Genomic DNA, 23,528 nt, shown 5'->3' on the forward strand with positions numbered 1-23,528 from the left:
AAATTACCAGCAACTATCATGCATTACTTTTTTCTCCACTAAGTATTTTACACCAAAGCCATTATAATTTAGTCAAATACTGATAAAACTTCTCTGGAGCAGATTTTCGGTTCATCTGCAAGAGCTCCAAGTTAAGCTTAAAAGGCCTCCAACTGACCAGATCTTTTCTTCAAATTGATGGAAAAAGAGTTTGAATTTTTGTTTTCTCAAATGTCAATATCTACTAGCGACAGGAAATGCATCTCTTGAAATGAAAGCTATATTCAGTGTCCTTTGAAGTGGCTTTGTTAATGCAATTGGTCACTTAAATGGGGAAGTAAGGGCTAAGAAGCAGAATCTTTTGAAGGGCAGAAACTTTTGAGCAGTTGAAATAATTCCACTTAAATAATGCAAAAGTACATGTAGGAAACAGTCTGTAAATATGCCTGGCCACTCCCCCTCCACTACCAACCCAAGAAACCCCAAACACCTTCACCCAACAGAAACTCCCAAAAGACATTAGGTGTCAAAGTTCTAGTACTACCTGTGAGCCAACCCATCACTGAGCAACTGCATTGGAACTGTATTTTGAGCTGATTAGAGGAGGAGCAGTGTGTATATAAAAGGTGATGTTCCTTCCACAATACAAGCCCTGTTAGTTTAGGATCAATTCTAAGTTAGTATGAAGAACCAGAGAACTATTTTTTAAGTATTTCCTTTTATATACTTTGTTCATGCTGATAGAATGTTCATTTTCACTTCTGGTAGATGGTGGTGGTGAACACAGCTTATCCCTTCTGACACCAGACTGGGAGCAGAATAAAACTGAAAAAACACCCAACTTATGTTGGTTTTGCCTCTGGCCTCATCACTCTGTAGGATGTTCCTGGCATCGAAGGAGTAAAGGAGGTAAAACAAATAAAACAATTGCAGTAACAAGGAAACACATGAACACCCAATGCAATTCTCTAAGACAAGCAGAAAACAGCAGTAACAATGATTGGAATAGCACCTAAGTTTTTATCTTCTCCTTTCTAGTCTCTAGAGGGAATTCCAAAGGTTAAGACACTAGACAACTTTCTGAAAACTCAGAGACCAAGTTTCACACACCCATTCAGGTTTATATTTTTAGACTCTTTTTGTTTCATTTTGAAAGAAAAATTTTCCTTCCAAACTATTCAGAATTTTTACAGATGCTTACTGAAACCTACAAAAACGTAACTAGTTTGAATTCACTTACACCAACTTCCTTTTCTCCCAACATACCTGGTTTAGTGAGCAGATCAAAACCAGTTAGAAATGTTTCACTGTGGGATTACAAACACCTTTTTAAGTGGAGAAAATATTAAGAAAAAGTTTGTAGTGAAAGACCAGACCAAGAAAAAACAAGCTGCTATGCCTTCTAAGTTGTCTGCATTCTTACAGCAAAGTACTACTATAATCCTTTTAATAGATGTGATGAAACTCTTAATAGAGGTGAGTATCCCTAAGGAAGCAGATTTCAGGCATAATATAAGTGTCATAGTTCAATGGGAAATTACTTTTTAGACAAAATGAAACAACAATTCTCTTGATTGTGAAAAGAAAAATATACATGTATCTCTCTGCAAGAGAAAAGATCTTTATCAACATAAAATTGAAAGTGATACTGAAAATATTTTAAACTCTGCCAACCCCCAAAACACATCTGCATTATAATTTTAAATACAAACATATGATATATAATCAGAATTTATTTATATTCACCTCTGAACAGGTAAAACCAAAAAACCGAAACTAGTAATTAGTAAGCAATAATCAGTTTTATGCCAAAAAATGAAAAGCAGCTTTGACAACATTTTAGACCCACATTCTATACCAACAATGAATTTCAAAATAAAACCCTAAGATACTCTTAAGTTATTAAAAATTAAAACAGTTATTTTTAGATCAAAACAAATAATCAATACAATTACCAGAGATATGATGAGAAACAACACTAAACTTAAATTCAGGCTCTCTTTGCTACTAATTTAATTACACATAAGAAAAAACCAAATCCAAGCAATGTTACCACTCCCATTTTTACTGATCTTTTTTCCAAGGTGGCTGCTTTTTCTGGAACTTTCACTTGGTTAGGTTCATTCTTTTCTTCATACTGAGACAGATGTTAAATCCATGTAAAAAGTGCAGAAAAAAAAAAGTTAGTGCCAAAGCTTCTTAAGTAGATTATAAAGCACCCATTCATAAGAATCTGCATGCATCTAGGACTGACATTACTTCTTTCTGTCTCTGTCCTACTTAATTTGAAATAAATGTGTGTAAATGTTCACCTTATCTGATGTTCAATTATTCTGAAACATATATTAGTAAAACAAACTGTTCATTTACAAACGTAATTACTCAGGAGTGAACCACTGTTATTATTAGATGCTACAAAAATCTAATAACAAACAATAGAACCTTGACTGTCAAATGTTTTAGCTAGAACTTCTGCCATTTAATTACTAAAAAACCCTGTTTATTTAAAAAGAAAGTTAAATATTTAACAGATTAGACTTACTGAAAATTACAGGGAGAGTGGAAAGTACCTAACAAGTGCCATCTCAAATACATGTTGAACCTGAGTGGAGCCTTGTCATAAAGGACAGCAGGGTTAGGGTCTGATTTCCTACCTTAGTTACAATGCTTGGAAGGCTGTCTCATTTACCATACTTTCAAAAATTATATGCTAAGACATTTACTGCTGGAAAAGTCTTGTCATGACTAAGACAGCGAACAGTACTGAAAACTTCAAGGGAATTTATACAAACATTTAATGTAAGAAGTTAAACTGTGTCACTTAGATTCACAGGTTCACAATAAACACTTGGGTGCTCTACATTCAAAAGTGCCCCATCACAAATTAAGTAGCACAAAAATGTCTTGTATTAAAGTATTCATAAGTGAAATTCATAAAATATAACAGGATTTTACAAAGAAGGATTTTCTTTCTTGAAGTAATGAGAAGGCTGTTTCACACAGGATACAGACACTGTGCTTTGTCTTGACAGCTATAAAACCTTACATCCTTACATACAGATAAAGTCAAGTGGCACCAAACTTGGAATCCTCCCAGCCCTTATAACTGGCCTGCATATAGAGGAGGCAAATATATACACATGTGATGATTGCATATGCAAAAAAGGGAATAAATAGCTAATAAGTTCTTTGCCACAGTTGCTACCTCTTAATATATTTGGTGCTAAGTGATTTATTGGGAGAAGGCTGTTATATTACATTAAATTTACTTAAACTACAGGAAATTGCATTAGTAGCATTATACTCAAGGTCTGAGTTCCACATGGCTTCGTTCAGCAACAGATTCCTTTCTGACACTGATGCTCCATTTACCCTACCCCAGCGGCCGTTCATTTTACCAGCCTATTACTTAAAATGACCCCATCTGACAAGAGAGTGTCACTGTGTTGGCTTGAGAATGACTGATGTGGTGCTAACATCTAGCCTTGACCTCTCCCACCCTCTTCTTTTGTCACTCTACAGAGTTATCTGGGATGCCTCCCATTCAATCCATAAAACCTTAGTATCTTCCTTGTGAGTCAATAATTCCAAACAAAAGATTCCTTAATTAAAAAGTAAGAGTGTAAGTATTCAGCATGGCCTCTATGCCACAGTGGTTGTCCAAAAGTACAGGGATACATTCCAATTAATTCCTTTGTGCAGTAGAAAGAAAAAAGTAGATTATGCTTCCTTATGGAGATTTTCCACACTTCCGTGGAATATTAGAGATTATTTCTCTTCCACCATGAAAAGGCAAAAGGGGGAGAGATCGATGCAATGTCCAAGCTAAGGCTGAACAGCCTTTGGCAGACCAAGGTATGAAACATTTCCCTGACACATGTCATATTTGAGGTTGCATCAGAAACTCGTACACAGTATTTAACAGCCTCACTCACACACACTCACCTCCACCACGAGGTCCTTCAGTTTGTGAACTTCTTCTTCCAACTTTTTAACACTGCAAATCACATCTTTGCAGACTTCAATATAGCATTCAGTTGGTGCCCAGGGCAGTGCCATCTGTTAATAATTACAGTTATTTGCCATAATTACATAATTGTAGATTTTCATATAGTATTCTACAGTTTATGTATTACAAAAGACAGTGCCAGAAAAGGTCTATAATTGCATTTATGATGGGTTTTAATTGTATAATTTATGCACAATAAGCTACTACTCCCTAGCAGCCTTTGTTGGAAACTTTTGTCACTTTAACTCTCCTATCAGCAGAAACATGAAGAAACAAATCTATCTTGTTTAGTTGTATGGCCTAACTATTTGAAATATATTATTTTTAAGAAGTGTCCTTTAGAGAAAGAGCACTGGACAGCTTTCTATAACTATGTAACAACCAAGATGGTTAATGAATATTCATCGTTTTTATTTTACAAGGTGGAATAATGCACTCTAAATCAATCTTCTTTGTGGTTGAATACCTTGTGAGAATTTTTGAGGAAATGGTTATTCATGGTCTGCACAGGAATGATCAGCTTACTACACTCTTTATTCAACTTCTGAAGAAACTTGAGCAATTCATCTTCACTAGAAAAATAAAATTGTTATTTGTCAAATGCTGTAATTTCTTGCAAGCTGAATATCACATATGAATTTTCAACACTGGCTAGTGAGTTAGACATGCAGTTTCATAACATACAAAAAACCCAGTATCATTTTAAAAGTTAGTAGGTGTGAGATATTTAATATCTTAGCAAGTTGTTGGGGTATTTTTCCCCCTGTTTGTCCCATCCCCTGCCTCCCCTGCCTTATTTCTGAATGACAATATTTCTGACCTGCACCTTACATTTTTGAGGTAGATGTGAGGGGAAAAGTCTGGTTTGTACTTTGGAGCTAGGAATGAAATGACTAGGTTTAGGGTAACAGTCTCCAACAGAGTTGAAGAAAATAAGAATTCAATAATACTGGCTTGGCCCTTGGATCTGGAAACATATACCTCAGAGCCTAAAATATCTGACATCTATTTTGAAGAAAATTTTTAGTTGGTGCTCAAACACAAGCAGGAAGTCAACTCTCAAAATTAGTTTGACCCATGTCTCCAAAAAGTGGAGAGAAAGATAGAAAAAATTAACAGATTATTTTCAGCATTAAGTTTCTAAAGCTTCCATGTGACACTGACTCAGCTTTACTGGAATGTCAGAGAATTTTAGTCATAAGTCATGGCGCCAGCCAGAAACTTGCTGCTGCTCACCACGAAGAAGCAAAGAGGGCAAGGAAGAAGATCATCCAATTGCTTTTACTGAGTGAGCTCTCAAACCCTGAAACTCCTGAAAAGTGTCTGTATCTCCAGTAGGAAAGTTTCTGCTAACTCTAAGATATTTGGGTCAACAACAGGCAGGGCCAAAACAAGAGACAATTACATGTTCCTCCTGCAGAGCTTCTTGTTCTGCAGAGCCATAGTATCTGAATAAACTAACTCAGACTCCAACATTCCTCCATTCCCTAGGCAATCAGCTATTGAATGCAGACATGTAACTAAATGCAACATACCCATACCACTTGCTTCTTTCCTCTGAGGTCAAAAAGGTATCCACAAAATTTGTCAAACAGCTAAACTAAGCTACACACCAATGCAGCACATGTATCCAAATGGAGATGGAATTTAGGCCATTGAATGCCACAGAGTGCTTTCCTTCAACTTTGGGCACAGGATCATTAGTGAGTAAAATTTCTGCCACTGCTCAGGACATCTGTGATTTGCAATAGTGCTGAACTGCTAAGACTTTAAGATTTAATACAGAAATATGAAGAATCATTAATAGGTATGCTGGAGGTTTAAAACCAGTACTGGACATGGTTTTCGTGAAGATGGAGAAGTACAAACGCTAATTAGTTTGTTTTTATAAAATAAACTATTGCTTGTTTCAGAACAATGTAACTGAACTGAGTATTTCAGGTAAAGAGCCCAAACACTAAACATCTGGAGATAGTCTAAAAGCTTCTTCCACATTACTACAGTCAAGCCATAGTCATAAATACTTTCTTCTACTTAGATAACTTTTTAGCTGGCATATTTTGTGTTTCATTACAAAGGAAATTATCTTTTGGAATTCTGGAAGGATTCTTGGCAAATACAAAGTATTTTTCATAGGCTTGAATTAGGAGGGGGAAAAAAGAAAAACATTTGTTCTATTATACTATTTCACTACACCACAGTTCTTAAAAAACTCCCCATTTTCATAAATTTTATACTTGTTGAGGTGACATAGAAATGGAAATAATGTTTTCAAAAAATTATCCCCTTAAAAAAGAATTAATGGCTGTCAAAACATCAGTGGCTACACAGTGCTGGACACTCCGTAAGTTTATAATCAATCAGTTCAAGATTTTCTACTATGTTAGTTTTTCTATGACTTGATGACTGATTCTCCTTCTCACAGAATGACTTTGAACAAGTGGGAAGTAAAATCTTTATATAATAGCATGTAAACATAGCCTAAGATTTTAGTCTAAAGGTCAGATGCCTAGAATACATGTCAGGCAATTTTCTAGAAAACTATGCAGTGCTTGCTATAACTGAAGTGCTGTCATATTTTGTGTACTTCAATCTTTAATTAATCAATTATTTTCTGGTTTTGAGAACTACATATCATCTAAACCCACACTATACTAGGAGTAAGATATGTCACTGGTGTGTGAGACTGCACCAGATACTGTGTGGGTATTTCATTGTATTTGGCCACACACAGTGAATGGATAATTTTCTTGCATTTCTCTACTTACTCTCTCTGTTCAGATTTTTAAGATGCTCTGCTTGAATGTATGTACTAACCACTACTGTGGAACAATCTGAAAAAAAGCATACACTTTAACACAAAATGCCTAAAGCTTAAACTGGGAAAAGTCACCTTAAACTGTAACTAATTTTTGCTTGCTGAAGAGTCAACATCCATTTCCAAAGGCACCCAACAGATCCCTGGTCCACCACCTTAGCTCAGCAGCAAAGCCTCTATTTTAATACAAATGCCTCAGGTGCTGTTAGAGCATTTATGGTGTATCTGTATCATACTGATTTATATCCTCCTGCATGCTGGAAGTTTAGTAATTCAGTGCTGCAGCACATGTACACATTTGCAAGATTCTCTTCTGAGAGTACAAAGTTGTATTGATGGAGAATTAAAGAACCATAGAATATCTGGATTGGAAGGGACCTTACAGATGATTTAGTTCCAACCCCTCTGTCATAAACAGGGACACCTTTCACTAAACCAACTTGCTCAAAGTTCCATCCAAACTGGCCTTGAATACTTCTAGGAATGGGACACCCACAGCTTTTCTGGGCAACTTATTCTAATACCTCACTACCTTCACAGCAGAGAGTTTCTTTCTTACATCTCATGTAAACCTGTCCTCCATCAGTCTGAAGCCATTCCCCCTTGTCCTATCACTACATGCCCTTGTAAAAAGTCTTTCTCCAGCTCTCTGGTAGACCCCTTTTAGGTCCTCTCTCCTCCAGGCTGAACACCCCCAAGTCTCTCAGCCTGTCTTCACAGGACTGGTGCTCCAGCCCTCTTGTTCATCTTTGTGGCCCTCTCCTGAACTCCCTCCAGGCTGATGTCCTTCTTATGCTGGGGGTCCCCGAGCTGGCTGCAGTAGTCCAGGTGGAGTATCATGACAGTGAATAGACAGGGAGAATCCCCTCTCAACCTGCTGGCCACTCCAGCTGCAAGTGCACATTTGTTGTGTCATGCAGAGCTTCTTCCAGGAGCTGAATTTGATGGTCCTTGTGGGTCTCTTCCAGCTCATGATATTCTGTGTTTCTGTAATTCTTGTCAGCCAACACTCCCAAGTCCATCTCCTCAGAGCTGCTCTCAATCCACTCTCTGTCTAGCCTGTACTGGTGCCTGGGGCTGCCCTGACTCAGGACGCTTACACTTGGCCTTGCTGAATTTCATGCACCCACCACTCAGGGCTGTCAAGGTCTGCCCTGGGTGTATTCCTTTCCTCTAACACAGCACACAGCCCTGTGTCATTGGTACACATACTGAGGGTGTTCTCAATCCCAGTCTCCATGCCTCCAGCAGAGATGTTAAACAGCACCAGCCCCAACACCAGGCCCTGAGGAGGGTCACTCCTCACTAGTCTTCATCTGGACAGAGAGCCATTGCCCAACACTCTTGCCCAGTGTGAATGTTCAGCCAATTCCTGATCTCTGAGTGGTCTCTGAATGAAATTTCCTCAAAGATCAAAAGAAACATCAAAGTCCTCTATCAGGACATGAGCTCTCTGCTCTTCCAGCCCATCACAGCTGTTCAAGAGCTTTCTCAAATGCCTCGCACATCCTCCCAAGTCTGAGAGCTCAAACTTTGCATTGTGATGCAAAAACATTCCTAAAGCAGGCCACAAAGTCTCTTTTTCAAAAAGACAGTAAAGGTACCAGCACAGCACCAGCACTGGGAGCAGTCAGTGTTTGAATGACTGGGAATGGAATACATACTGGACAGTCTCATGGACCTGGGACTCTAAAGACAACACCATGGCAGGATCACATCATGACTTGACTGCTAATGCACAGTGTCAGTGCAGTGCAGCTTCCTCCAAAGCAGAGACATGTACAGACTGAATTTGAACCCAAGCACATTCTTTGGGCCGATGAACAGAACTAACAGGGGCTCTAGCATTCAAGCAGTACAGACAGCTCTCCCCAATATTTTGGAGAGGGAAGGGATGTCTATGTGAGTACTAGCACAGCTGTCAGATCACTAGTCAAGAGGGAAACACACCTCAAAGAGGAACTGAACATTTACTATCTAATCCATTTTTAGTAGCTATACTTGTATAAGTTGGAGAACTAGGAAGAGGAAAGATATGAGCATGGAATTTAAATCTAGGTTTGTCTTCCAGGAAAAAAAATTACACATAAAGGACAAGAGATTTTAGAAATCTTATGGCTCCCTTGTACTTACTATATACTTCGCTTTGTGCTGGATGTGGAGTGCTCTAGCAGTGCTTAGGGAACTTACCAAGTTTAATAAGGTTGCTAAGGAACACACTTCTCAGCTTGGGCCTGGATTCTATGGTACTGCACAAGACTGTACTAAAAGTATGAGAGGTGTTGCACAGCTGATGCCTTAATACTATAATGGGAAAAAATACCAAGTTGGAATGGGAGTCTGAACGAGTAACCCTTTCTTAAAAAAATTCTCCTTATAAACCTACTGATATATATAATCTATGATAAGGAAAATAGCTTCTAAACTCGCTTAATCGGTAAGAAAAAAAAAAAGATATATTTTAGAAGCCAGTTAAGCTTCCAATGGAAGAGAAAAACAATGAAAAAATCTAGAATCCGAACAGAAGTAGCATTTATGATTTAAGATACACATGTACAAGATATAATTTTATGAGTTGAAAAATAAGGGCCTATGCAGAAGTTATATGCATCTCTCCCTCCCATGTTTTTTTTTTAATTTATCTTAAAATTTATTTATCTTAAAATCAGACAGATTTGACTGGAAGACTAACAGAGCCTACCTTGTCTAAGCTTTTGTTTGTGCAAAACACACCCATTACGAGCTCCCATAATCTACTAACTTGCATATTCTCATGAATGCTATGCATTAAGGGTAAAGTGAGACAATTTTACCTTTGAGCCACAGAAAATAACATGGTCACCTTAAATTGTTAACATTTCACTTCCATTTCCTTAGATATACTGTTAATACCTCAATTCCAGCTTCATAATTTCAGAGATGTCTTCAAATTTTTTTCCTTCCATTTGCAGATCATTAATAGCATCTAGGAGTTTCTGCTGATCCCCAGGATTTGTAATGCCAATCTAAATTTAAAGAGTAATTCCAAATATTATTTACTTTTAGACTTACTAGACAGAACAGTACAGTAACACATTTCACTAGCTTCTAAATATTAAGATTTAAAAGAAATTCTTTTTAAGTTATTGCAACCAGCTACAATGCATGAAAGTGGCAAAGGAAAAAATAAAACTACAGAAAATATTCAATGATGGAGAAAAAAATTACAAGAGATGAGGAACTGCTGAACTGAAACTGCATAGGATACTCAGAAAACCTGTTTAGGGTTTATTAAAAAAAATAATAATAGTAGTTTGCCTAAGTACCCCTGTTTTGTTAGGATGTTAGGCTTTCCATTTCAGAATGATCTGAGTCATCTCTGACAGCAAGATAATGAATCATCATGATGGTGATACAGCATTAACTCAGAGAGAAAGAGTGGAAATTATCAAATCAGCATCAAATGGAGAATTTTAGAGGAAGACATCTTTTTAACTGAAGGAAAAAAAAAAAGATACATACTATGTAACAGATTCTCCAAGTGATGCCTGGAGCAGAAAACACTGGCAGCTGTGCTATCCATCAAGCATCTCAGATTAAATTTTAAGTCATATTTAAATCCTAGACTAAGAGTTTTCTTGCAGAACACTTAGTGAAAAAGAACAGTTCATTTTTTAAAAAAATAAATGCTTTTGTGACACATTCAGTATTTCCCTTGCTCATCTGACAGGCTGCTGTCAGGTGTTAGCAGCCCTAACATGCTCCCCCACACAAGTGAAAACCTCTTGACTTTGCTCCTAAGGCACCAGCTGATGACCTGACTCAACAGGCACAGACCACTCCTGCATTTGAGACTGCAAGGATCTCAGAGTCTCCAAACCCAGACTATATGGGACCCTCACTGATATTCTGTGGGCTTGTTACCTTCTGCACCCTCAGAAATCTGGAAGATATTGGTGTTTGCAGTTGCCCAGATTTCTACTGGAAAGAATTTTGAACGAACAGCTGATAACCCACATCAGACCAACATTCTAAGGAAGATACTGTGCCCAGGGAAAGACTTGCTTTTTTCTGAGACCCAATGGTATGACACTCATTGTTCATTGTGACAGCATAAAACTGTCCTCCAGGTTCTCCACCAATCAGAGCTAAAAAATAATTAAAGGTACACTTGTGAGCCCATAAACATATCAAAACCATGTTAAGTTTATAGACAAATAAGTCCTTCAGTAATGAAAAATCCCAATAAGATTAACTGGGACTTCAACTACAGGTGTCAAGAACTTTTGAACAGGTTTCCATGGGTCCCTGAATGAATTATACTGAAGTCCTTTTAGCAAATATCACCAGCAGCCTTAAGATAGAAAGATCTGAGTTTTGTATGAATAATCTGCTCCACCTGTGTTGAGCTGCAAGTTTGCTCAATACATCAGATTTCAGGTTTGCCTTGTGGAGCCCTATCTGGTACAAAGCAATAGTTTCTTAAGGCTTACAAAGCATTACAGCAGTCATTTTATCATGAATAAGTAAGCAGATTTCTACTATAGTTATTCTTGAGGAATTAAAACTATCTTGCTTAAAGTAGGAACAATTGTGAAGACTGCCTTTGCTTTTGACTCCACCTTCTCATTCCTGAAACCAGCAAATCAGGATGCAGCTTTCTGACCAGCATATCAGAAAGATGCACTTTGTTCCCCTAGAAATAAAACATAATTTTGTTCTTCTGCAAATCGATCACTGAGCACCACCACAGCTTGAAAATTTTTGTCTGGAACTAAAGAATGTAATAAATATCACTACAGATTAAGCTTTTTACCACCACACTGATTCTGCACTTAGTGCTAAAAGGTGCAGAACTTAAGAGATGGAAGGTTAATAGATCAATCCAAACTACTTCCCAATTTGTAGATCAACTCTGCAAGAACATGAAGTGACCCAGAACCTGACTCTTCATGCAATAATGAATGCATGAAACAACCAGTGCCACAAGCCCTTCTTGATGGATAAGTGAATTTTTAGGTTGATGTTGGTTCACTTGTGTTCTGCAGTCCAAATTTTCCAAGTATTATTGTGAAGTGGCCATGTTTAAGAACATGCAAATGCTGTACAATGATTTGCTCATATCTGTAAAACAGACTATAAGCACTCTCAATTTTAGCTAGATCAACTCTAAGAACATCTATTTTATTCTTTGCTTAAATACATAGAAGGCAGCCCTTCAAAACCCAAGCCCGAACTTCACTCCAGCATGAATGTGACAAGAGGTGAATAAGATGGCCTCAGCACATGAAGATGATATACTGCACAGATAAAACCAGTGAAGCTATGCACAAACTCTTACAATTATGCTACTTTGCCCAAGTAACCACTAATTTTAATTAGTGACAAGATCTGACACATTTCTGTCAAATATTAAATGCTTTTTTCAGGGAGTGGGGCAGAGGAATGAGTCCCGGAACTGTGATATAGAAGCACGTAGACCAGATAATTATCCAATTATGGAAAGTTCTGGATTATATTTTGAATTTTGATGTGTGAACTTTTCATTACACAGTTTCAAATCCAAAACACAATGCCAATTTCTCTTATTCGAAATTAAATGAAATGTAAGAAAGAAACTGTTTTAGTCCTAAATGCATCCAGACACTAAATCACTTCTGTTGCTATCTTATCAGAAAAATGCTATAAAACAAAGTAAAAAATGTGTCATAAGTAGTGCAGGCAAAAACCTCCAAATGTTGAAAAGACGTCCCAGTATATTGAACACATTTTTTTCCAGAACGGAACAGTTTATAAGCTTGAGGAATGCAAGGATTTCAGCTTGAAAGACTCATTGTTTAGGCTCTGTTGTAGAACACAGATAAAGGTATTTACAGAGAAAATATCTTCCTATATTGTTTGATGGAGGAAAGCTTATCATGTAATGACAGGATTTCTCCCCAGTTCTCTGGATACAAAGCAGCTTGGTTCAGAGGCATCCATCAAAGGTCATCATTAATCTTTGTAGTAATAAGATCCAGGCTCTTTAAAACAGCTGGCTGTTAGCTGAAAGTCTGCCATCACAGTGAAAACTTTCAACTCTGAAGTTACAAGGAAACAGATTAGATTTCTTCTATCAGCAGCGTGGGGAGAAACCGTTAGCAGAGCTCTAAAGCAAGACTGCATAAAGAATTTTGGATAACTTATGAAGAGCTAATAAGCCAGGAGTGTTATGCCATTTTTTAACTTCTCAACTGAAGACTCACTAATTAATTTATGTCCATGCACAAAGCATGACTTATTTTTCAGGAACTGTTTCCTGCTGTTGCAAAGTTAACAGACAAAGCAATTAAATTCTTACAGATATTATCTTCCTGTGCAGAAGCAGCTGATCCCTGTAGTTACTTCAGTTTGTTAAAAGATTTTTTGCTTTTATAATAACGAGCCTCGAACAATTTAGAACAGTGAAACAGAAGCTTTGATTTTGAGTGAAATTTCACCTCTTTGGAGAGGGAACCATAAAGCTTAGTCATTCACTGAAGTTCACAATTCTCTCTCCACAGTGTTCACTGGACAAAAACAAGCATTAACTACAATACCAAAAAGTAAGTGATCAGTATGATCATACACTCACACAGATTTACAGTTTAATGCAATCATGCCCAACACAACAGCTCACACAGTAATGAGAGGAAATCCATAAGAATCTCCTTAAAAGACAAAACTACTATCAACAGGGGTTTTAGAATTCTAAAAATCCCAGGAGACCAGGATGCTGTCCAAAGATCCTGAGGCTTCAGAAAAGCAGTAACATCTAAACACACTGACATGTCTTACAATATTTTGTCCTAGATGAACTCTTAAAAGTCTCTTCATTGACGAAGCTCTCTACATTAACATCCCCTGAGATTACAGAATTAATTATGAGTTCTGTCAGAAAAATTACCTACTCAGTTACAAGACAAAACATCAAGCAAATCAATCCTTGCTGACATACACTCTAAAGGAATACAATGTTGGATCCAGCTGCCAGAACACACACCTCCCTGGTACCAGGATTAGGAGAAAAAAAGCTGACACTAAGAACATGGGACACTAGGGACTAGCTCCAGTACAGGGAGCAGTCTTGAGGAGGCTGTTTACAAAGTCTCTTTGGAATCCCAGATCAGAGATTCCAAAGTTCCCCAGTACAGAGCACTCAGAAGAATCCTGCAGACTGAAGTACTTACGTTGTTCCAATGAGGCTCCTATAACTGGATTTTATTATAGCATCCCCCAGTAAGCATAGAAAGTCCTTTCACTTCCCACAGGAAAAATTCCAGCAGGAATAAAGAAAAGCAAGCACCACATCTTGGCTGAGAACTGAAGCCTTGTAAGAATGCATCATTTAGTCAAAAGACCAACCTTTGCAAGCACCAAAAGACCAACCTTCCCAGATGCAGTAAACTGTAAGAAACAAAATCTTCTATTTCCTCCCTTTTTGGGGGGTGGGTAAGGTTTTACAAACTTGTCTGGGATACAAGATTCTCTAATTAAAGCAATTGTAATGTAAGAGAGCTCTTCCTTCTCCACCAAAAATTAACACCTCACAAAGGAGGACCACATCTAAAGTAGTTGTTCAGTATTATCTACTGTTTATCCTAGCACTGACTTCTCTTGAGAGAAATCACAATTAAAAACTAAAAATGGTAACAGCTAACATTTAAACTAGAACTACTTCCAGCTTATCCATGATCACTCATTGATCTGTGAGATTACATACTTCAGAAAAAGTCTATATTCACAATAATATTCAAGAAGTTGCAGAAGATGTTGAAAGAATTCTTGCAAAGTCAGACATGTATAATGAGAAGATAAGACATTAAAAACACTTTAAAAAAAAGAGGACAAAATTAAATTATATTCTAAAGTAGTAAACTGACCTGTATTAAGTCATCTTTTTGCATGGTCAGAAGTTGTCTTAAAGCTATATCTTGTTCCTGTATAAAACAAAGAGGTTTCTGCCTTTAAAAAGAATTTCAGAATAAAACAGTTTCAAACCTGATTTTCTTCCCTGTTTTACTTCAGTTTTCAGGAACAAAACCAGCTACAAAATATCATTATTGAAGCAATGAAAGATCTGTCTAGTTTAGAAACATCAAATGTTGTGACTAATGCATGTATCAAGAAAACCAATTTAGACCACTGTAGTTTAACTTCCCCTTTTATATAAAAAAAATCTGTTTAAGGAATTTATTTGAATTAATATATTAATGGTAATATAACTTTCTTTTTAATGCAGTAGGTGCATTTTACTTTCATGTATTACTTGACAGGTAGCAAATATACCACAAAATTACCTGCAGTAATTCTCTAATGTGTTCTAGACCAAGACCATGTAAAAACACTTCCATTTCATGAAAAGTTGAATAGGAACTGTAAAGATAATTAATGAGATTGAAATTAGAAACAGTGGAAATTTTAAAAAAAGAAAAAAAAAGACAAAAAAAAGACATCTATAACAAAATGTTACAGAAAAGCCCCCCAGACACAGCACTTGGGAGGAACCTGAAGTTGCACACACCTGATGACAGAAGTACCTTAAAGCATACAATGTAATCTATCAAAAATTTTCAGATGTCTTTTCCGTCTAGTTAGTTGAAATGAGCCCAAAGGGAGATGACTTTTGTACATAAAGGTAACTTTAAGTCACAAAACATTCCAAATGAACCCTGAAGTTGGGTCACAAAAGCCTGAAAAATGTGGAAGTGGGGTAAAGGAAGACAACTATGTACATAGCATTCATATCAACTGGACTCAGTCCACAACTGGTACCCTTTCTGTTCCAGTTAAGCCAAAAGAGGTTCTCAAGAAAACAGGACTGTGTGTAATTAAAAATAGTGGAAATTACTTCACCAAGAAACTCATCAGAAGACTACTGTTCAGAAATAGACTGATGAAGTAGTTAACACTGAACTGTAAGTTCAGAGTTTAACATTTATAAACAAATATAAAATATCAATTTTGATTCCCTACTCTACCAAGGGATATAAAAGTATAAGAGGAAAAATGACTAAGCAGCTTTCAACAATCAGATGAACTGTAATGAAAAGAATGAAACAGAAGAGGAAATCCTAGAAAATCCTGAAAGAACTACTGTATTTGCTACAACAAATCTTTTGCCAAAATCCTGAGTTGTGACATACTTTGCTGTGTCTTGTTTTGGGCCCTGAAATGAAGGTCTGCCTCTTCTTCCCCTCAAAGACCGAAGGAGCAACTTGAGTGCCATTCCATGGCACGTACAGGGCAGCCAGGGAACCACCCCAGCCAGCATGGCTTTAGGAGAGGTGAGTCCTGCTAGACCAACATGACCTCCTTTCTAGAGAAGGTGACCCACCTAGCAGGCGAGGGAAAGGTTGTGGATCTTGTCTGTCTGGACCTCAGTAAAGCTTCCAATACTGTCTTCAAGAGCATTCTCCTGGAGAAGCTGGCAGCCCACTGGGTTAAAAACAGCTGCATGCCAGGCCCAGAGAGTGGTGGCAAATGGAGCTACATCCCTTGGTGGCCACTCACTGGCAGTACTCCCCAGGGCTCCATGGTGGGACCAGTCCTGTTTAACAGTTTACCAATGATGAGGATGAGGGGATTGAGGGTACCCTGAGTAAGCTCACACATGACACCAAGCAGGGTGAGAATGTTGACCTGCTGGAGGGTTACAAGGCTCTGCAGAGGTATCTGGACAGGCTGGATCAATGGGCAATGACCAGTTGTATCAGGTTCAATAAGGCAAAGTGTTGTGTGCTGCCCTTTGGCCATAACAACCCCATGAAGTGCTACAGGCTGGGCGAAGAGCATCTGGAAGGCAGCCCAGCAGAAAAGGACCTTGGGATGCTCACTGACAGCTGAATATAAGCCAACACGTGTCCAGGTGTCCAAGAAGGCCAATAACATCCTGGCTTGGATTAGAAACTGTGTGGCCAGCATGATTAGGGAAGAGATCATCCCCTGCACCCAGCACTGATGAGGCCACACCTCAAGTTCTGTGTCCAGTTCTGGGCCACTCAATGCAAGAAAGAAATTGAGGGGCTGAAGCATCTCCAGAGAAGGGCAGTGGAGGCGGTGAAGGGTCTTGAAAGTGAGTTGTATGGGGAGTGGCTGAGGGAGCTGGGGTTCTTTATCATGGGGAAAAGGAGGCTCAGGGGAGACCTCATCACTCTACAACTACCTGAAAGGAGGCTGTAGCCAGGTGGGGGATTGGCCTGCTCTCCCAGGCAACTAGCAACACAACGAGAGCTGACACAAGGGAGGTTCAGGCAGGACATCAGAAGAAATTTCTTCACTGAAAGAGTGGTCAAGCATTGGAACATGCTGCCCAGGGAGCTGGTTGAGTCTCCACCCCTTGAAGAGTTCAAGAAATGACTGGAAATGATGCTTAGTAAAAGGTTCCGTTGACGTGGTAGTGTTTGGTCAAGGGTAGGCCTCTAAGGAGGCGTATTCCAACTTAAATGATGCTAGGATTCTAAAAACAGAATCTGGTGAGGCCTGAAGTACTCTGTCTGAGACTAGCTCACTGTCAGCTGCTACCCTGTGAACTGCCACCAGCCCATCAGCCCAATGCTACAAAACGAGAGCATTCCAAATTCAGCAGGACTGCCTGAGCAGGGGCAATCTGACCAATCAGAACAGACTATGGGCACTGCAAGCTGTCTTTTTAAGACCACGCAGCTCAAGCTGAAGGACATCATAAGTTTGTTGAGGACTTCTCAGCCAAGTTCTTGCACAAAATCACACCAGAAATCTCTGAAGTTGCTGAAGGAGGTGCTGATTTCAGGCATAGAGCACCTTCAAGCCTCAGGGTCAGGGGTACACTCTGCCAAAACTTCCAGAGCTTAACTAGTATTCATACTTAATTTTGACTCTCCAATTGATTTAAGAAAAAAGAAAAGGGCATAGCTCCTGGTGGCAATGAAGCTGAACACAGGCATTCAGTGAAAACATCAAAAATTTAACATCAAACGAAGATCAGAACAGAACAAGTATGCAACAGGGGAGCACACAAATTTAACAGAGCTGAAATGAACTGAAGTGACATCAGAACCTGGCTCTCCTACACTTTACACTAAATGAGAGGTAAGAAAAGTCTAGAGCATGCTCTTTGTTTATATTGCCAAGGAAGTTTGCAATCTTGAAAAATTGATAGTACATAAATATACTTACTGTGGACTCTTGGCAGCACTCCAAACAAGACACATTATGTATCTTATTAAGAACAACTTAATCATTGATATTAACAAATACAATATTTTAGGAATGTTTGTAAGCTAAGATTACACTACAACTGTATTTACCCAACACTGTGGTCAGAGACAGCTGTCAGAAACTTGCAGTTAGCCTCTTGCTCAACTGTTTTATGGTATCTCCCTTGCAAGTGATTTGCAGCCAACGAGAGCAAATTAAATATCTGGAACAGTCAAAATGAATTAATTATTATTAATTCATTATTATATTATTAGTATAAAACTCAAAATGTATAAAAAATACATGAGAGTAAGATTACAATCAATTACTACTTACAGGGAACATGGAACATCTGCCACTTCTCTAAAGCATACATCTATAATGAGAAGTTAAGACTAAACTAAGAGTTTACCAAGAGCATTTCTGAATTAACCAAATTCAGAAACGCTGAATTTGGTTAATTCAGAAACACAAGGATGAACACTGAGCACAGTGGTGTCTATCACATTGTCCAACAAAACCTCTACAGAATCTGCCACTACAGAAAAAGCCAAACACCAACAAAGTAATTTTTGCTGCTTGTAGACAAGAATTCTATACAATAAGTTCTCTAAAGAACAAAAGGCACATGACTCTTTTAAATGTCTCCACTTCCAGTGCATATATAAACATAAGAATTACCAATCTACAACTGACAATCTAAGTTAAATTTATCTGACAGAGAGGGGCTCTTTTAACTCATTAAAGAAGAAGCCTTCTGGTAGGCATCACTACACACTGGTGATGGATTGCAGACACTGAACTGCCTCTGTGTGGGTTTTGAGATAGTTACAAGAAAATTCAGCAAAAGAAGTAGAACCTCAATACATCTAAAAAAAATGGTGAAACCACTTGCCTAGAATTTAAAACTGGCCTGGCCAGTTTTATACACATATACAGGTATGTGGGTTGATCTTGGCTAGAAAATCCTACTGAGGCTAGCAGGATGGGGGAGAATGAGAATGGCAAAAGTGGGCTGAGATAATACAATTTGATAAATGAAGGAGAACAAAAAAACAAACCCAAAAGCTAAAAGGCTAAGTGATGCAAAAGCAGGCACTTACCACCTCCCACCAGCAGACCAATGCCCAGCCACTCTCCAATTTTATTGCTGAGCATGATATTAGAGGGCATGGAATACCCTTTGTGTCAGCTGGAGTGAGCAGCCCAGGGCTTTTCCCCTCCAAACCTCTTTCTCACTCTCAGCCTACTTGCAAGAGATGGGGAGCAGAGTGAGAAATAAAGATGGCCTTGATTCTGCACAAACACGGCTCGGCAACAGCTAAAACACTGGTATGTTATCAACCCTGTTTTGGTCACAATCCTAAAACACAACACCAAACAGGCTGTTTGGAAGAAAAATAACTTGCAGCCATATCCAGAATAATACCAAAGAAAAATATTTTCCCTCCCAGAAACAGTTTCTGCAGACATCACCTGTATGACAGCCCCTTGGGTTGTTAACAGCCTGAAAGCAGACCCTGAAGCTGGAAGAAGCTCATGACCATTAAATATCTCAATACCATCTGCAAGACTTTGCAGCAATTGTGTTCAAGTTAGCACTGCAGGTCAAGAGGCAAGAGCCATCTCTCAAGTGTGACAAGCCTGTATTCCCTCCATGTCAGAGAAAGTAATCTCATAAGAGTATATGGCTGCAACCTGCTGAACAACTTGTTTATCCAAGGCAGAAGGCACTTGTAACCCTTCTTAGTAACCTGAGCCTCAGACACAGATTTTTCTAGCTTCCACTGACAGCTCTGGGCATAGCTATTATTTTTGCTCCTGCCTAGACCTTGAATCTGGCAGGGAATAAAAAAAAAAAAAAAAGGTTAAGAAGCTGTAAATTACAATTCGTAAGAATGAATTATACAATTTTGAAGAGCCCGTGTATAAAGCCACATCATTGATAAAAGCAGCTCAAAATACACAGGAATATGGTCTGACTGATTCCACCGTGTATCATCTGATAACAGCAGGAAACATTTTAGGAGAATACATGCTGTCTTCAGTGGCTCTTTATACTGCTAATCAGCAGCTGCTCTTTCTGATGGCCAATGTACATTACTTCACACCTTCCTCCAGAAAATAGACTTTGAAAATGGCCACTACCAACTACTCTTTTTTTTTGGCTTTAGCCTTTTCACTTCCAAACTCAATGAGAAGCTACACACTACAAATCAGTTTGACATCTGCATTCTCTCAAATACTTTGGCATATAGATTAAAACACATTTTCTACTTCTCATATCAACACTGCAAACATGAATAATCCCTTGTTTTGTATTCTACATCTAAAGTCAATTATTCTGAAAGAATAAAGAAAAAATGTTTCCAAAACACTACAATATAGCCTTACAGATCCATGAAAAGTTGTGTTATAGCAGAAAATAGTCTGTTATACACATAAATGTAACAGCACTAGTATTCAACTAGCTGCTATTATGTAGTTATTAAAGTAATTTTTCTACAGAAAATTATATGATTAATAAAAACACTTTTGACACAAAATACAGAATTTGCATTTCTAAGAGAAATGAAATACCTCTAAATGTTTATTGATTTTTGCTAGGTCTGCCGCTGTTTTTTCATCCTTGGTCTGTAGATTTTTGTCAGCTCCTAGCTCAAGCAACTTCAAAATTACACTTTTATGTCCATGCTGTACTGCCCATATTAATGCCTGCAAAGAATAACTTTGTTTTACCAATTTTACATATGAAGCAAAACCCAACAGTTTCAATCAATAAAACACAGCCCAATATGGAAACAAAGACAATTAATGCAAGAGGATCTCAAAGCAGTGCTAAAGGAGAAAATTCTGAGAAATATTTCTCAGAAAACTGTACTTTGAAAAAAGGCAGTGGTACACACTTTTAAAATTTCTTATCATTAAATACAACACACAAAATAAATCACTTACTGTATATCCATTTTCGTCTTGAGCATTTATGTGTGATCCATGAGCAACAAGAAAAGCAACAACCCGAGGATAGCCTTTTCTAGCTGCGTACATCAGTGCAGTCATTTGTTTCCTGAAAGAAAAGGCGCCAGGTGAAATCAAGTACATCAAAAGGCAAAAAAAAAAAAGTTGGCACACTTCTATTTTCATTTTTAAAAAGTATTTTTAAAATACACTACCTAAGTGATGTGTTCTACATGCAGAACAATTTCAATCCAAAGTTTGGAAACAATGTGCAGTTTCACTGAGGGCAAGATGTAAATCACAACTGAATACTTAGGAGAAAGAATATTAAAAATAACAACAATGTTCATAAATGTAAAACTCTCTCTAGTAGAATTAGTGTAAGCAAAATATCTGTATCTTTAAGACCCTGCAGGAGGGGCCTTGTGTGTGTGTGTAGAGATTGCTTTTATGCTGGAGTTTTTCAAAGCTCTCCAGTGAGGTTCTTTGGGTCTCTTCCCAGGGTGGTATTTGCATCGCTGCCTGCTTGATCTCTGCTCGGGTAATGGCCATTCTGTTTGGTTTTTCCCCCTTGGCTCAGAGAAGCTGCAGGAGCAATATCTGAGCTACCTTGAGGGTGAATTCTGCAGCTGCCTCTCTGAAAATCCAGGGGGCACCATGCTGGCAGAAGTGGAACAGAGCCACCCTGCTCCAGCCCAAGCCGCTGCTGACTGCAGGGAGTTAGGAGAGGATGCAGGGAGTGGCTCCAGCCCGGCTGTTCCACCTGCTGTGCCCACTCTGCGGTGCCTCGCCATGGGGAAGCTCCGTCTGCTGCTGCAACAGCTCTGTGAGGCTCCTGCCTTCCAGGGAGGGCTCTCACACCATCTTGGCACTCTGTCCTACAAAGCCTGAAACTCTCCTACCAGGCTCACTTTGGGAACAGATGGTTTCCACCATTTTGAGTCTCTCTTGTTGCAGTGGAGTATGAGGTCTAGCAGTTATTTCTTTTTTTTCCCCATGCCTTTTGGCATTCTGTTTCTTAATAAACCACTGTTTTTTCTCTTTCACCTATTATTATTCATTTCTTATTGGTGGGAAGGGATTGTTGGAATACTTAAATGAGATTATTCATTCCAAAGTGCTCTCCTTTGAAGTGTCTCAAACCAAGACACGATCTTACACTTCTAGAGACTCTTACAAGATGAAGCCATTACAAAATATTGCTCAAAAGCTTCTGTTTGCAAAGTACCTTTCCAGATGCCTGACACATTCTTTGGTGGAATAATACCGCAGAATTAAGGAAAAAAAAAAGGCAGTATTGGAGGAAAAAGATTATAGAGTTTCTGGTTGCTACTAAGTAATAAGGTTAAAGGTAAAATATTTTATTACTGTTGCTTAATTAAAATATATTGTATTTTAAAAAGCAATAGTTTTTAATGAAAAATATTATGTCTTGCTTGTAATGTATAGCTCCATGTCAAAAACCTGCTTTCTAAAGATTATTCCATTGTGCTAGGATATATGTGATGGGAGGACTGTTCCTCCCAATACTGGGTTTCTTAATAAGTTCATAAGCCACTAGAGGGATCCACAAATTCATGTCTTAAAGCAACTGCCTTAAAATTTCTGCCTCCTACCAGAGAATACTGCTAGAACTAAGGCTTTGCACATCTTTCTTTGGTTTTGATCATTCACACAAGGATAATGTTTTGTCTTACGCAAGCACAGTTAAAATTGTACTGAATGTAATCCAGTAACGTTATAAATTTGAAACAATCTTATGCTAGGGGAAAAAGGTCAATCACACAGATAAGCAAAATGAAAGGTAACCAGACCTTCAAGACATACAGTCAACAACATAAAGTAACTTGGTAATGAAGCAAAAAGACTTGCATCAGTCTAGAACAGAAAATAAGATTTCCTATTTCTTTCTATTTTCTATTTTTTATTTTCTAGAACTAGTCTCTAACTTAGCTCATCAACACTACAAAAGCAGAAGTTCTGACTATATATGAGGAGACATTTCACCATGGAGCACAGCCAATCAGTGGAAGTGGCTGCTCAGAGAAATGTTTTACTCTCCAGTCTCACTGAGCAGATGGCAACCTAGCCCAATTTTACAGCAGACACAGCTTTAAAGAAGTTGGACTAGAAACCTCCTGAAATCCCTTCTGACACGAATTATCCTATGGAGAGTACTATAAAAATAGAGAAAGACTATAATCTCCATCTTCAACTTAATAACTGATATCCATATATCTTGCTATCTCTATAGATCCCTATAGAGCTGTCTATACAGAGATATGTACAGAAATGTATATTTTAAAGAATGAGCAGAATTTGATGATAACCTAATAATTTGTAGCAACAAAATGCAAACTTGTTTGCTCAACATGGAAACTCACTCCCATGCTTCTTTCTTTTCAGTGGTAGGTAGCCTTTGACTAACTTGCCATGCCACCTTTGAAGTATTTACTACTTCCATCTGACTGCAAAACCACTCCAATCACACCTGATTTCATTTTCATTTCTCTCACTCTCAACCTTTTTTTTTTTAAATTTTGATACTACATCACAACTCTCTTCTGCTTTTTCAAAGGAAAAAAAAAA

General features: G+C 38.1%; 1 protein-coding gene across 3 annotated transcripts in view; it reads right to left on the reverse strand.

Moving 5' to 3' along the window:
- Nucleotides 1-1,699: 1,699 nt before the first annotated feature.
- Nucleotides 1,700-23,528, reverse strand: part of ASZ1 (ankyrin repeat, SAM and basic leucine zipper domain containing 1) — a 36,362-nt gene continuing 14,533 nt past the window's right edge. For 2 of the 3 annotated variants that reach the window (XM_026790356.2, XM_005481965.4), the window contains exons 5-13: nucleotides 20,937-21,048; nucleotides 20,562-20,696; nucleotides 18,092-18,204; nucleotides 15,104-15,179; nucleotides 14,687-14,743; nucleotides 9,699-9,811; nucleotides 4,455-4,560; nucleotides 3,925-4,038; nucleotides 1,700-2,116 (exon numbers count right to left, since the gene is read on the reverse strand). In XM_026790356.2, the coding sequence (XP_026646157.1) occupies nucleotides 1,970-2,116; nucleotides 3,925-4,038; nucleotides 4,455-4,560; nucleotides 9,699-9,811; nucleotides 14,687-14,743; nucleotides 15,104-15,179; nucleotides 18,092-18,204; nucleotides 20,562-20,696; nucleotides 20,937-21,048 (973 nt within the window). In that variant the 3' untranslated portion in view covers nucleotides 1,700-1,969. The remainder of the gene's footprint in view (nucleotides 2,117-3,924; nucleotides 4,039-4,454; nucleotides 4,561-9,698; nucleotides 9,812-14,686; nucleotides 14,744-15,103; nucleotides 15,180-18,091; nucleotides 18,205-20,561; nucleotides 20,697-20,936; nucleotides 21,049-23,528) is intronic. The other variant, XM_026790357.2, reaches the window with a different exon arrangement.

This window comes from Zonotrichia albicollis, chromosome 4 (assembly GCF_047830755.1).
Source record: "Zonotrichia albicollis isolate bZonAlb1 chromosome 4, bZonAlb1.hap1, whole genome shotgun sequence".
Lineage (NCBI taxonomy): Eukaryota > Metazoa > Chordata > Aves > Passeriformes > Passerellidae > Zonotrichia > Zonotrichia albicollis.